This window comes from Ipomoea nil, unplaced genomic scaffold (assembly GCF_001879475.1).
Source record: "Ipomoea nil cultivar Tokyo-kokei standard unplaced genomic scaffold, Asagao_1.1 scaffold3321, whole genome shotgun sequence".
NCBI lineage: Eukaryota > Viridiplantae > Streptophyta > Magnoliopsida > Solanales > Convolvulaceae > Ipomoea > Ipomoea nil.
The window spans coordinates 5,009,206-5,025,111 of record NW_017619749.1 but is presented as its reverse complement, the minus strand read 5'-3'; the positions used below and the strand labels follow the sequence as shown (position 1 = coordinate 5,025,111).

The 15,906-nt window shown below is 32.5% G+C and overlaps 1 protein-coding gene across 1 annotated transcript; it reads right to left on the bottom strand.

Moving 5' to 3' along the window:
* Positions 1-2,602: 2,602 nt before the first annotated feature.
* On the bottom strand, positions 2,603-4,189 carry LOC109170475 (U-box domain-containing protein 28-like). Its single transcript, XM_019319604.1, has one exon. It carries the CDS (start codon positions 3,990-3,992, stop codon positions 2,775-2,777), a length of 1,218 nt encoding a protein of 405 aa, XP_019175149.1. The 5' UTR covers positions 3,993-4,189; the 3' UTR covers positions 2,603-2,774.
* Positions 4,190-15,906: the final 11,717 nt, after the last annotated feature.

Sequence of the window (15,906 nt, the reverse complement as noted above, 5' to 3'; positions counted from 1 at the left end):
CACTTCTAATCTCTGTGCACCCAAACTCCAATAGCATCTTTTAGCTTATCAATTTGATTGATTTTCCTTCTCGTTTTCACCGAGTTGTGAAAGAATTTCGAAAATTTGTATCACCGCCTTTTACCAAAAGGTTTTGGCCCTTTATTTCCAGTATTTGTGTTGCTGGTCTAATAAGGAAATACATTTCTTTTGGACTACAATAAATTCATTAATGCTTCCGGTATCATGCCTGGCTCTAAGGGTTCTCATTTGGTTCATGCAGGCATCAATTTGAGGTTGAAAGTTTCTCACTAGCTGCTTGAATTGCCCCAATTCCATAACTCACGGCTACAAATAGCAAGACGACTAAGATTTGGTAGCCCCTCAGAGCAACTCCAAGAATTTGAGGTAATATAGACACAATACCTTTGTCAAACATACAAAAATCTAACCAACGACCAAGTTATTTTAAAATTAGAGCAAATAAATGCATTATTACAAAATAAATGTATACAAATTTATCATACAATTTGACCCATACATGACTAAATGATCCAAGGATAACAAGAACCAATCGTTATGCCATGGAACCGTGTTAGTGCACCGTTATCTCTCTCTTTTTTTTTTTTTTTTTTTTTTTTTAAATTAATCGCGTGACTTTTCTTCTTCATTTTCACATTTCGCAGTTTCATTTTAATTTGAGGTGAGCAATGATTTCGGACATTCATAAATTATGAATCCATGCCTGCACATTCACTTTGGAACCATGCCTACACATTCCTGTCCGAAACCATGGCTGCTCCTCTGTAGCGCAAGCTTCTTCAACATTCATAAATTATGAATTTTCTGTTATGAGATTATGAATTTACAGTAAATTCATAATCTTATAACAGAAAATTCGTAATTTAATAAAAATGTTTTTCTTTTATGCGATTATGAATTTTCTGTTATGAGATTATGAATTTACAGTACATTCATAATCTCATAACAGAAAATTCATAACTTGACCAAACGCGTGCCGTTAACACCACATTAGCGAATTTATTTTTTTGTTTTTAACGTAAAAATGGCGCCGTTTGGACCCGTGTTCACCATTCATGATGAACACGTTTCCAGAGCATAATTTGCCTAACAAGAACTTAGTATCCCTGTTAACTTCAAATGTATCATGTCAATAAATTTTAATATGGTTTTAAGTTCATAAATTGAGTGTTGACATGTAATTTTGATTATGGTATATTTTAAAGATTGATTTAGTTAAAAATTAGCAAGTATTGTTGTTACTTAAGATATTAATTTTATAAATATGCAATTAATAGATTATGTACTTGCACTTAACTTATTATTCACTTGCATATAACAAATTATATACACGTTCTATCATTGTTATGCGATTATAATGCGTGAATTGTTGGTAAATCAACTTAAAATTAAATGTTCATAAATTGAGTGTTTTACATGTAATCATGATTATGGTATAATTTTAAGAGACATTTGGTTAAAAATTAGTCAATTTTTATTATAAATTTAAGGTATTGAACTATTGATTCTATAAATATATATGTAATTAACATATTATGTATATGTAGTAACAACATTGTTTCTGATTGCGTGAAGAAAATGATGTTACTAAAAAACCATATTTTGTGAATTAGAAACACCGTTATTTTGAACCAGATGTGAATTCTAATCCATGATATAACGATTGAATTAGAAACCCCAATATCTCTCTCTTATTTCTACCAACAATCGAGGGCAAACCAAGATAATTTCCACAATTACCAACCCCTCTAATCCCAATAATATTACACCCATACACTCAAGATTTTTCAAAGTAGAGGAAACATTTGAGCTAAAAGAAATAAGAGATTTATCAAAGTTAATAAACTGACTAGTGGCTAATGCATAAATATCAATAGTATTTGTGAAAGTTTGAGCCTCATGAGGATCAACTTTGAAGAAGAAACAGTTGTCATGCATATAGGAGAAGAGAGATCCATAGTGCATTTCTGGCAATTGCAACCCCACGTAACTCTCCACGATCCACTGTAGTAGAGATTAATTTGCTCAGACCTTCACAGTAACCAAAATAATGGACATATAAGGGGACAATGAGTCACCTTGTCACAAGCCTCTTTGGGGAATAATTAACATGGCCTACTTCATCTCTATTTACAAGAAATGTATAATCAACAATGGTAACGCTGTTTTCAACCAAAAAAAAAAAAAAAAAAAAAACCAATGGTAACACACTGCATAACTAACTTAATCCACTACTAGCAAAACTCTAACATGCACAACACAACCTCCAAAATTGCCATTTGACACAATCATAGGCCTTGCTCATATCAACCTTAGCTTGCAAGCAACAAAACCATCCCTACCATGTCTTTTAAAATTAAAAAAATTGTGAGTTTCAGAGGCTACAACCACATTATCAGCAATTAAACGTATTGTACAAAAGCTCTTTGGTGCTCTGAAATTAACCCATTAAAAAGAGATTTGAGTCTATTGGCCTAAGATCTTGGCCATAATTTTGTATAACATTACATGTATTTCTCCAATTCAGTACATTTAAATGTTTATTCAATTTATGTCCTTGGTTATCTATCACACTTGGGCGTTGCAAAAGGAATTCAAGAAAGTTTTATTAAAGGAAAAAATTGAATTGTTGGTATGTGTTCAATTGACAGTTTCATGTACAAATTTGACTTTACCTAACCAATGATACCAAAGTCGTAACAGGTACTCAAAGTAGAAATAAAATGTAGTTAGTCAAATACGGAGTGGAGTGTTCAATACGGTGTGATGTGCGTAGTCTTGGTATGATAACACGCCAAACACGACTTTGAATTTTTTACCCGTAGAACTTTGACCAAGTCTCCGCACATCTGCTGAACGCCGGCTGAACAGTCGCTCTGCATCACCAGCAAAACTTTGGTAATCCCGTTGACCATGCCCACCGCCTCCTGTGCGTCCTTGTCACGCGCCAGGCTGCAGACGCTCCACAGCACCGTTATCCCGTGCTCCGTCGCCGCTCGTGAGCACTTCATCAGCCTCTTCACTATCCCCGTTACGCACTCCTCGTCGGCACCGATTGCGGCCCTCCCTTCCGTACACGTCGCAACCGTTTCTAGCAGTTTCAAAGTCTTCTCCATCACTGCGTTTGCCGTTTCTGCACCGGAGAGAATTTTCCCGATGGTTTTCACGACACCGAACCGAACGAGCTCTTTCTTCACCGGCTTGGAGGTAGAAACGGCTATCAGACTTGAAACTCCGGCCTCGATTGCAAATCGATCGGTTTCTTCACTGATTAAATGGCAAAGCTCGTAGAGTAAGCCTTGCTTTTCGGCGATCTTAAGCTGTGAGTCGCCGTCCAACGCGATAGATTCCAAAACTCTGGCGGATTGAATCTTCGAGCTCAAGCTCCCTTTCTGAAGAAGCGGAACGAATCGCGATAGATAATCGGTATCGCTCTTCAAAATCAACCTATTCAAGTGCTCTTTAACACCATTCTCCGATAAAATCAGGTCCAAAATCGCAATAATCGATTCACAAAATTCGATTTCGTCGGAATTCTTCAGAGCTGCGACAATACCGGAAACTGCCTCACTCGAATTAGCAAAAAATCTCCGGTTCTCCTCAGAATATTTCACAAAATCGGCGATTTTCTTTGTAGAAACGGCGGTGCTAAGTTTTTCGATATGCTTGATGATGTCGAGCGCTTCCTGTTTGGAGAGGGCCGAAGGCGAAGGCATGGCGACTTGGTGGTGGAGCCAGAGGTGGATGAGGCGTCGGAGGGTAAGGTTGGGAACGAAATCAGTGGAAGGGAGAACCTGCATGGTGGCGGGACAAGTGTTGTGGCCCTGAGAGAGCCACATCTGAATGGAGCTGCGGTCGTAGGTGACGCCGGTGCAGAGACTTACCGGAGACTTCATGACGTCCATGGATATGGGACACCGGAACAAGCTGGGAACGGTAACGTACAATCCCTCTCTCTTTTCTCTCGCCATTAATTCCAAACTCTCTTTCACTTGACTGCCTAGTTACTGGTTAGCTGCTGGGAATGGGGTAGACCTCAGGCCCAGAGCCTAAATATATTGGGTTTTGGTCAACCAAATTAAGTAAACAATTGCGACTAACAGCAGTGATAATAACACGTAGAATAAAACTTAAAAGAGTATTAAATAATGGAGATGATATTTCATATTTGATAATGGTGGATGGTTTTGGTGAGCTAGTGGGAAGGGAGAAGAGAGCATGTTGGTCTTTTCACCGTGCCCCACACGCTCAAGTCCGTGGCTGGCATGAATTTCATGCACAAAATGTCTGGCAGCCACTACCCCGTACCCACCTCCTCCTTTGAGTCACTTGATAACCAAATACTCTTCACTCACTCTTGAGGGTTAGTTTAGTCATTTACTCTTTCACAATTCTGTCAGGTTAGGATGTGAGGATGCATGGGTGGATGACTCTACATTTTGTCATAGAAGAATATTGAATGTTGTTCAATGGATAATATTTGGGAGAAGAAATTAAGGGTTGAACATCGCGACAGTTGCACAGAATTATTGAGTCACCGCGATGCTCTGTCGAGTTAGAGTCGAAACTCGGAGTGTGGAGGCCATTGGAATGGGAGATTCAACCTTCTCAAAAAAGAATATTAAATGCTGGATGAAAAAAGAAAAGGAAATGAAGTTTGAGTCATAAGGGTAAAGATACATAGTTGAAGAGTGAGGACAAATGGTCAGGATTAAATGCTAGTTGACTATATATATGGGTTGGTGCATTCAAGAGTGGTTCAGAAATGGGGATGAACTATAAAGACCAATCACACAATCAAAATGAAGGAGGATGCTACGAGTCACATGAACCGTGGATGTTGCATCTAATGCCATCTTGCTCAACGAGACCTACACCCATAGTTAATGTCTTCATCTTTTTCTCCTTTTTTTTTTCTTTTTTTTTTTTTAAAGAAAAGAAATTATTTTCCCTTTATTCTTTTAATTAATTAGCTAGCCGAATTACATGCGGCACTAACGATTTAATTTTGACATTTTAAGGCAAGCATACAAATTTTCAACATAAAGCTACCAAATTCTCCCCACATATTTTTTATATTATGGTCATGCCTAGATTGACCTCTAACCCGCAACCACCAATATATGCCCCAATCTTTTAATTTCTCCTTTCTTTATATCATCAGTTTTTAAAAAATAAAAAAATAAAAAATTGAGGGGCGAACCATGACTAATTAGTCAAAGCATTGGTGCCATGTTCAAAACATAATTTAGGCTACAAAGAATGATATTTTAATGTTTTTATAATTAGCTTATCTAGAGTGATTACTGGCAGAAAATTTTGAACATCCTAACTTGATCAACACACTAAAAATTTTAACTTACGTAAAATACTGTTTGTTTTGAATTTTGATCTAGTGGGCTTCACAAATTGGTCTATCTTCCAACTTCTTGGAACCCCTTTTGAATAAAGTTTGATATAAATTCGATTAGATTGATGCTATATCTTATGATGTGAATTTCAAAGGCATTTAGAACTTTCACATTGATTTGATTTTTGGCATGAGTTTTTGATAACTTTTGCATAGTCAAGTGATAATAAAAAATAAAAATGTGAATTTCAAAGGCATCCTCAAAAATAGAGCTAAAAATCCTATTCAGCAAAAAGATTAGGAGTCGTTTACTTCATTTTTCTGTTTTTCCATTTCCAGTTTTCCATTTCTCCAATTCTCCAGTTTTCCTTCTCCATTCCTCTAGTTTTCCATTTCTCCAATTTTCTAATTTTCATTCTCCATTCCTTCAGTTTTTCATTTCTCTAATTTTTTTATTTAGAATAATAATATTATTATTATGTAAAAAAAACCCTGGTGGTTATTTAAAGTGTATGACTACGTAAAAAAAATTAATTAAGGTATGTACGACGGTTATTTAAAAGCCTGTTGTCTATTAAATGACGTAGTATAACAAAATATATAAGATGGTGGTTATTTTAAAAACATCCGTTTATTAATAACTTAGGGACGAAAAATGCAATTTTTCCTACTAATAATAATAATAATAATCAAAGTAGTAATAATAATAATACTCAAAAAAATAATCAAAGAAATTAAAGAAGAAGAGAAAGAAAAAATGCAATTTTTCCTACTAATAATAATAATAATCAAAGTAGTAATAATAATAATAATAATGTGACAAGTGTGTATTAATAATGAATTAAAGAAGAAGAGCCTCTGCCCTCACTCAGGCGCTGCCCGCTGATAAAGGAAAACACACTCCAACAGGATTCAAAACCAAAACCTCAAGGTTGAGAGACACTGTTCACCCGCTATTTCCATTCCTCCATTTGGAGATGTTTGTTTTTGTTCTCTCCAAATTCCTATGGAAATAGAATATGAATTTGAAGGAGTAAATTTAGTAAACAAGTTTTCCATTTTCCATTTTTCCACTTCTCTAATTCTCTATTTTTTTGGAAAATCCTCCAATTTTCCATTTTAATAAACAACCCCTTATATTTTCATTGTCTCTTTCCTCACACTTCTCTTCCCCACCTCGCTATAACCCTACAAAAAGCTCATCATGAAAATTCCCTCATCTTTAATGCTCTTAATGATCTAAATAAATTATTTATTGACTAGCCATGCAACGGAAGGAGAACTTTAGGCGCTCTTCGTGAGGCTCAAGTGGGCATGGAGTGCCGGAAGAAGGAAGATCATGGTGTTTAGCGATTCCCTGCAAGTGGTAAGCTAGATTAATAACAGTCCTGAGTCGTTGGGTCCCTATCGTGATGTTGTCAATGCTTGCAAAGACTGGATAAGTAAACAATGGCAAGTTAAAGTGTGTCATACCCCCGTGAGCTCAATGGGGTGGCAAATTGGCTAGCCAAAAGTGCTCCGAGTAGAACCTGCGATTGGATCGAGTTCCACGTGCTACACGTGGACATTAGAGACTTGTTGGACACCGGCGTATGTCGCTACCCTAACGGGTAGTGTTTCGTTTGGTTCCGGGGTACCCCTCCTTGCTTCCAAAAAAAAAAAAAAAGCCGTAATTTATTTGTCGTTGTATCAATCATGTGTGGGAGTTGTTATACCATGGACCAAGGTCCACCTTGCAAAGTGGACCATAGTCCTAAACGACGTATAAATTGTGTAGTTTAAGTATGGAATTGTGAATTTCTAGAATATAAGTTGTGTTTCTAAGTCAAAACACATAACAATTGTAGAAGGGAATTTGTGAATGCAATACATGGTCATCAAATCCTAATATGTTAATATTGTGTGGCAAAGAAACTTGTGAATACAAAACAATGTAATTAATTACATATATATTAACATTGTGTGTTTAAAATGTAAATTGTGAACATTTGAATCCGAATTCACATTGCAATGTGAACTCGGGCCCAAAATAATTGGGGTAGGTGGTGATAAACTTGAAATGTAATTGCTCATATAGAATAATTGGGGTAGGTGGTGGACATGGCTAATCTGGCTGATGAAAATTGTTTTGCAGGATTCCAAGGGAAGTATTATCTCTAGAGAGTATTTAGAGGAAGGCAGCAATCAAGTAATAGCGGTACTACTCCAAAGCGCATATATAGACAACACTATCAGTCATTGAAACGGTGCAAAGATTTGCCCTTCTAAGGCAGGGAATGCAGTGTAGACACAATTGAGATACATAAAGTCCTGTTATCCCCCTTGAGCAACAATGGTAGCCATGGATGTCATATTTCAACTTCTTGATCTCTTTCAGGTGCCTGCCAGTTGGTTAATAACAATCTTTTTGGCAAAACCAAATGTTGTTTAGCACAACATATAGTGTTGTTAGTGGGGAAAAATGACCAACCAATTGGCTGACCCTTTTGGTCTTCTAAACATTAAATGTTTACTATAACGTTTGTTTTATGAATTGAAGGAGGAAGTGGTCTCCTTAAATGTTCTTTTTTAATTTCTTGCTTTTTACTTTTTTAGGATTCTCGTTAGCTAAGCAATCACACACCATTATATTATATATAATATAATATATAATTCCGCCATTAACTACAGTAGCACTTTTGCAGCCAAATTAAAGAAAGAAGATTTCAACTGTGTCATTACATAGTGTTATGCGTAGGAAGTGGGCACAGAAAAAATAAAAATATTAATTAAATTATATACCATTTCACCACACGACCCAACTAGAACTAGGCTTCAAGGTCGGGGTAATCCCCAGACATCGTTATTAGCTAGATTTGTGGAATCTTTAGCCGGATAAACAACATCATCTCCGAAGAATGTCCCGAGATCTTGTTTTATTAAACATGACTTGAATATTTCATACTTCATTATTTTCTTGTGGGGATCATTTTTTATAGGAAAATTTTATTCACACCATCTATTTTGTTATTTGCACCACCTATGTTAAGTTGTTATTAAATTATGTCAAATAGGTCAAATAGCGACACCCTTTTCTAAATTATTAAGTCCCGTATTATTTATATATAAATTTGATGTATAAACTTATTCAACTCCTATAGGAATATACTTCATACTAAATTATGTTGAGATAACAACGACCATCAGTAGTGAGTACACAATACATACGTACAAAATGTGTGTATATATATATATATATATAAAATGTTAGGTTAGTTGTTGTTATTAAATTTAGAAATGTGTGAGAAAATTTGAAATTTGATTGATGTCATCAAATTTAGTGAATGAAATGTGGTCAAATGTATATATAAAAACATATTTCTTGTAAAGTAGGTATAATATTCGGTATCCAATTACATTACTACACATTAAAACATATTTTTTGTGAAGTCGGTATACCAAAAAATGCATGAATGATTAATCAATTAACGCCATGTATAAACCAATGGACCTAGCGCAAAATGTATTTGAATTCACAAGCTAAGAGGGTTGGGCAGGCCACTGATCGTAATGTAACCTAGTTCTTCGTTGTACTTCGTAATGAGCATTGAATAAACCTTGTAACCTTGGCCCTTTCATGCATGCATATAATATCTTTTCTTTTTTAATAATAAAAGTTAACCGCTTGAGTTTATTTATTTATTTATTTATAATTTTCATTTCTGAAATATATATTGCGACAAAACTTGAATGGTACGTTTTTGGTGGTATATCAAAAATAAATTTCATAGGCTCATAAGGGTGAAAGCATAATTATCGAAAATCAACAAAATTGATAGTCAATAAACAAATCTACTGATAATTTCGATTATCGATTATAAGGTCAATTTTTTTTTTTTAATTATCAATTATGAACCTTTAAAAGTTGTGGTCACCGTACTGAATAACTAATGTTATATATATATATATATATATATATATATATATATATATATATATATATATATAGAGAGAGAGAGAGAGAGGCGGGTTCAGGTGCGGCAGTGTCTTACGGTGCGGCAACACCAATAGTTCACCAAATATGCACCATCAACGTTAGGAAATACACCACACAAAACAGAGTAAACAGAGCCCTGCATCACCAAACACACACCATTAGGTGTGAGTAAAAACACCATACACTGTTCGGAAATACACCGTTGGGGGTGGTGAGTTAAATGGTGTGTTTTTTTGAGTCTGTGGTGTATTTTGTGATGTTTTATTACATTTCATTAGGGTGTGTTTTTATTACACTGTTGGTGCATATTGTTAACACTGTTGGTGTATTCTGGAATTTGACCGCACCGCCGTACCGTAAGACCCCGCCGCATATGAGCGCTCTTATATATATATATATATATATATATATATATATATATATATATATATATATATATATATATATATATATATAAAGTAATAAATATCTTTATCATGATTGACCGTCTCACAAATAAAAATATTATCTAAGATGGTCTCATCACATGAGAGTCGTTCTATTATATTTTGTATAACTTTTCAATTTATTTTTTTTCTGGACAAAAACTTTGTGAGAATCTCACGGACATATAACCATCCCCATTTTTTAAGGGATGAGGATGGTCTTAGTAGCAATTTATTATTATTACTTAAATAATAATATCTTTGGAACCAATTAGCCTTTTGAGGAAATAAAGATTAACTTTGGTTTATATATTTCAAATAGTGACGATAACAAATTTAAAAGGGAATATATAGATGAATAGTTCTTTATGACCAAAAGGATTTAAATTTTAAAATATATATATAATTTGTGAAAATTATGCAAATTAATTTAAATATTAGATAAAATAGTAAATTTAGAATAGAGATAAGGGTCAAATAGACCCTCTAACTATATGTCAGAATTCAATTAAATCTTAAAATTAAAAAACATCTAATTAAACTTTTAAACATATTGGATTTGTAGAATTAACTTATTTAGGAGGTTATCAAAAAGGTATCAAATTAAACCAGGCCAGCATCAAAGTTCAAGGCGCACCACCCTCCTTTTGTTTGACTAAACATACGGGTACCACCCTCCTTTTCCTTAAAAATGAAGTCAAAAGATCTGACTGATTAATAAAAAAATTAATAAATTAATCAAAGGTCTGACCCGTCACACGTATTGAAACTGGTGAGACGATCTCACATAAGTATTACCCAATAATCAAAATAAATGTAAAAATACTTGATACCATTTATTAATATTATAATTATAATTTTAAACAAGTACTAGTAACATAAATATTGTAATTATATTTAATTAACATTAATGAATTGTTTTCGTTTCAGTATTAGTTCTATTACTAACATCAATTTAAATTGTTTAAAAAAAACATCAATTTAAATTTATAGTTATAATATTTATAAATAGTGTCCCTCAAGTGGTAAAAGACTAAACAAACTAAAAATAGAGAGAATTGCTAGTCTTGATGACGACAAAACAATTCAACCATAGAGTTTTTTGTATCCATTCACTTTTCTCTGTCCTTTATGATCTCAACTAATTTGTAATCTACCCTACAGTAGAAACAAAATAATGCTTCTACTCCAAAATTCTATTCTCAACTTTTAGTTTCTAAAAATTTTATGTTGATATTTTTTCTTTAAGTCCCTTAAGATTAAGATAATTTATCATTTTTTGTCTCATAAAGGACTAGAAATAGAGAGTGCATGTATTAGAATTCTAACGGGATGTTTGGTTAGAGTGAAGGAATTATGTGGGAAAAGAATTGCAATTTCATGGGAGATGAATTACTGGGAATAAAGTAAGAATTTAAATTCCAGTGTTTGGTTTACAGGAATAAAATTACTGAGAATTTCAATTTCAATGTTTGGTATACATGGGAATTGAAAGAGAATAAATAGTATAAAGTCCGAAATACCCATTATTGTTGTCAGACATCAATTTTAAGTTAAAAAAGGGGAGTATAATTTGTCTCATCATTATATTTTTTCTTCCTAAAATTCATGGAATTAATATCCGGAAAGGAGGGGGCATGGAATTTTAATTCCATGAAAATAAAGGAATTGCAATTCCTTCCAACCAAACTAAAATAGTGGTATTTGGAATTATGTTGAAATTAAGTGGGGATGGAATTTAAATTTCCTCCCACCAACGCCCTGTAATAAGCTCAAGTGCACAAATGTTATAAGTTAAAGTTTAGGTGATTTGCTTCCATTCGCTTCTTAACTTTTGAAAATAAAAAATATTCTTGATTGTGTACTAATGATTTCAATAATAATAATAATAATAATAATAATAATAATAATAATAATAGTAGTAGTAGTAGTAGTGTATATGCAGTCTAAAACAAAATATAATGTATACAATGATGACGTAGTATACGTAGAAACTAAGATATCAATGGTTGGGGTGCATCAAAAAATGTTTGTTAAGCCAACCCTACCATATCATACCTTGTACATTTATAGCTGAGTGTTATATTACATTTATTTCTTTTTTTCTTTAAAATTCTATTCTATTAAATTAAGTTTTTTTTTTTTTTGAATGACAATAAATTAAGATATGTTGCATATGTAATATGTTTTTTTTTTTTTTTGGATTTTAACCTTTTAGCATATTGGAAAGATTCCGAAAGGAAGAAGACAAAAGACATCAAATATAGCTTTCATCAAATATAGAAAAAGTTGGGACGTACTCTGTGCATTCCAATTTTTATAGCCTGCTTGGAGTGTAGGATGCCGGGCGCGCATGGCTGATGCATGAAGCGATGCTTCCACTGCGTAACAATCCCAAACAATTAAGATATCGGTAAAAATGCAGTGGTTAATTAATTATGCTTTCTTTTTATTCTTTGCTAGTTAAGTATTTTGGTTGTTTCATTAATTAATTGTTATTATTATTGATCTCGTAATGATCTTCAGATTAGTTACCAGAAAATCATATGAAAAACCAGGATAATCTACTGTTTTTGTTAAAGCTAAGAAACATACCTGGACAAACTTCCCGAATTTAAAAATTAAGATGGTATTGAATTGGTTTCATCTGATCTGTGCAATTCTATGATATACCACGTTGGGACTTGGAACAGGTGCATGGTGCACCGTGCGTTGACTGGTGTCACCTTGTTGTGAATTCTTAAAGTGAATACAGTACGTGTTCCAATTAATTTTAAACAACTAATCTAAATGGTCTCAGATTGCTTTGGTGATGTTCGTAATGTTATTTCATTTAATTTTTGTAATATTATTTCTAAATATTAAATAGATTGAAACATGAATAATTTATTGAAAGAGATGCATGAGTCAAAGCAGCAGTATCAATAATCAATAATATGGGTAATAACTTTATTCTCATCAGCTGTTGAAGAGGCTCATGAATGGGAATTGATGAATACACAATCAGCACATGGGGACCTTTTTGTACCCCACACTAGATTTATACATCAATAAATGAGTTTTTTTCAAACCTGGGTGGGTGCTCACGCTAATTTTACTCCAGTTCGTCAAAGTCAAAGAATTTTTAAAGCTTGTTGATTGATTCATCATCACTGGGTAGTAATAATTTTGAACAGATTTGATAATTAACTTATATAAAAAAAACAAGTATTAGATTCTTGTTCATGTTCACATGTGCGATCCAAACCAAACACACCTTAAATGGATACTAGTCAATACTGCACAGTTTCTTAGAGATGTTATATATGGGAGTCGCTTCACATGCCAAACCCATCACTTTTTTTTTTTTTTTTTTTTGAAAAAAAAAAAATCAAAAAACTAAGTTGTCTTCCTTTACCTCTGAGCCCTTAATAAATAGAAGCATTGGTTTTTTAAGACATCCTCAATAGTTTAGATTTTGTTTTTTTGGATCTCAACACCACTTCATTATCCACTATCTCACTCAATTTCAAAAATTCATCTCTTCATTAGTTGTAAATTTTTTCTCAGCCTTTTGTAGATTCACAATTTTACTCCATTATATTTAAATTATTTCTTTATTTACCATCATTATAATTTATGCAACATATATAGAGTGGTCCACAACCCACATAATAATGATATATATGTCATCATAACCTCATATCTCTCATCACCGCCCCATTTTTGTCACATAGTATGACATGGTACTATGATAGGGTGTACAACAAGTTTTTTTTTTTTTTTTTTTGAAAAATCCTTAATTTTTTTTTTTTAGAAAAATCTGATTAGTTTATGGAATATGAGCAAAAAGTTTTATATGATTCAACATTGATACGGAGTATTTTATTTTATATGGATATTAAGAATAATTTATCACCGAATATGTTAATTTTCTCTTCATAAACCTTTTTGAAATTATTCATAGATTAAATATGTATACTAATTTTTCTTATATTGTTAATTTGCTATAATAAAATATAAAATAATAATATTTAATTTTTTTTATTATCATTATTGTTGTTTTTATTATCATTAATTGCTGTCGTTTTCTGGTAAACTACTTCTACACTGTACAAGCTTGGGCTTTGTTGGAGTTGCAGTCAAAAGATGGGGAAGAGATGAGAACCTAGGTAAAAGTGTAAAAGCTTAAAAGGGTAAGTGAAAAAGGTAAGTGTAAAAACGCATCCCTTCTCTCTCTTCTCATTTTGGTAAAAGATGGGGCCACACAATTTGCCTCAGTCTGGACCCTGGACTCTATAATCATAATGGTAAAATTCATTTTACTTCAAACTAGTCTAATGTAATTTTTGCCAACACATTCTAATAGGATTTACTCTTCTCTCTCTTTTGTGTTGTTTCGTGAAGTGAATAGCAGTAATGTGTGTGTGTGTGTTTTTTTAATTGAAAAGCAGTTGGCTTTGTGTATTTAAGAGATGAAGGGATCATTTGTTTAGTACTGTGTTGGTATTATATGGGAGTTGGGACCATTGGGATCATTTCTTGGTGTTATTTTATTTTATTTTTTGTTGGTGTTGAAGTGAAAAGTAGTATGTAAGTGATATGTAGTACTATGTTGGCTTTATTAATAGGGACCACGTATATGTTGTATTGTTTATAATTTATAAAACAGAACTACAGAAGTAACTATTCAAATTCAAGGAATTCATCCTACTAACAATCAAAATTAAATAAAGCGGCCTCCCTTGCAAGCTTATTATTCAAAAGTCAAATAAAAAAATTTTATAATAATTTTAAAATTGATTTTTGTGTTTAATATAAATTTTAATTTAGTTTTTTAATAAATAAATAAATAAATAAATAAATAAATACATACATACATACATACATACACACACACACACACACACACACACATATATATATATATATATATATATATATATATATATATATATATATTTACCAATCTCAAATACTAAAAAATTACTTTTTAATGAGGCAAATTCTACTTTAATTTCACACTATTTTGATATTGTCACATTTAATTCAATGATTTTCCTGACATTAGGATGATTGAAAATTTTTACATTATTCTTGTTTTCAAAAGGTTGAATCCTAATCCCAAAAACTCCACACTTGACAGAACATATGGAAAGATGTAATTGAGAGTGTGCAGGGGTTAATTTCACTTATATGTTATAACATGCAAACCACACAAGACAAATCAAAGATGTCCCGGCCCATTATTAATTTCATACAATAAAATAAATTCCTAACCATTATTAATGTATAACCATCTTGTATAACCTGACAATTAAATTTTTAAATAATTTATCTTCTTCTCAAAATCCTAGCTAGAGAGATTCTTGTTAGGTTCTAAGGTTCATAACAACTAAAATCAAGATTTTACACTAATATAATTCGGGGAGCGATTTAAGTTGATTGGTCATGGTGGATTTCATTGTTGTGTCCATCATACTAATTTTGATAATAAGTTCAAAATGTAAAAATTCATCAGGAGATGAAAAACGTCAAAGTTTTTTAAGTAGTAAAAAAAAAAACCTTCAATTCACATCAAAATCATAAATAACAGAGGGATCGATGCATATACAAACATATGAGTAAAAATAGATATACATTTTTTCTATACCACACAACCCTATAGATAAAAACATAGCATAGCGGTTTGTCGCATGACTTATAATCACGACGGGAGGTGGTAGTGCGGATTGGAGGTTCAAATTCACTAAAAATATGAATGAGAAAAAGGTTTTTTCTTTATTTATTTTGCAACGAAAATTAACATATTTGTAGCAATTTTGTTCTATGAACACGATGTTGCTGGGATTTTGTCATTTGACCACAATTTGTCACATTTTATAGTTGTTAGCTATAAACATCAAGAATATGACTAGAGCTTGTTATTAGTGACAATTTTTTTTTTTAAAAAAAAAATATTTGTTACGCTTTTGCCATTCTATCTAAAAAAGTCCAAGAGATAATAATGACTTCTTTTTGCCATTAAAAGAATCATAATATGCAAATCACTCCCTTATAACTTCTCATTAGTTGTGTAATCTAAAAATAAAAATAATTGAAAGGCCAAGGAGACAAAAATTCTAAAATAAATAAATGTTATGAAACAAAAAAAA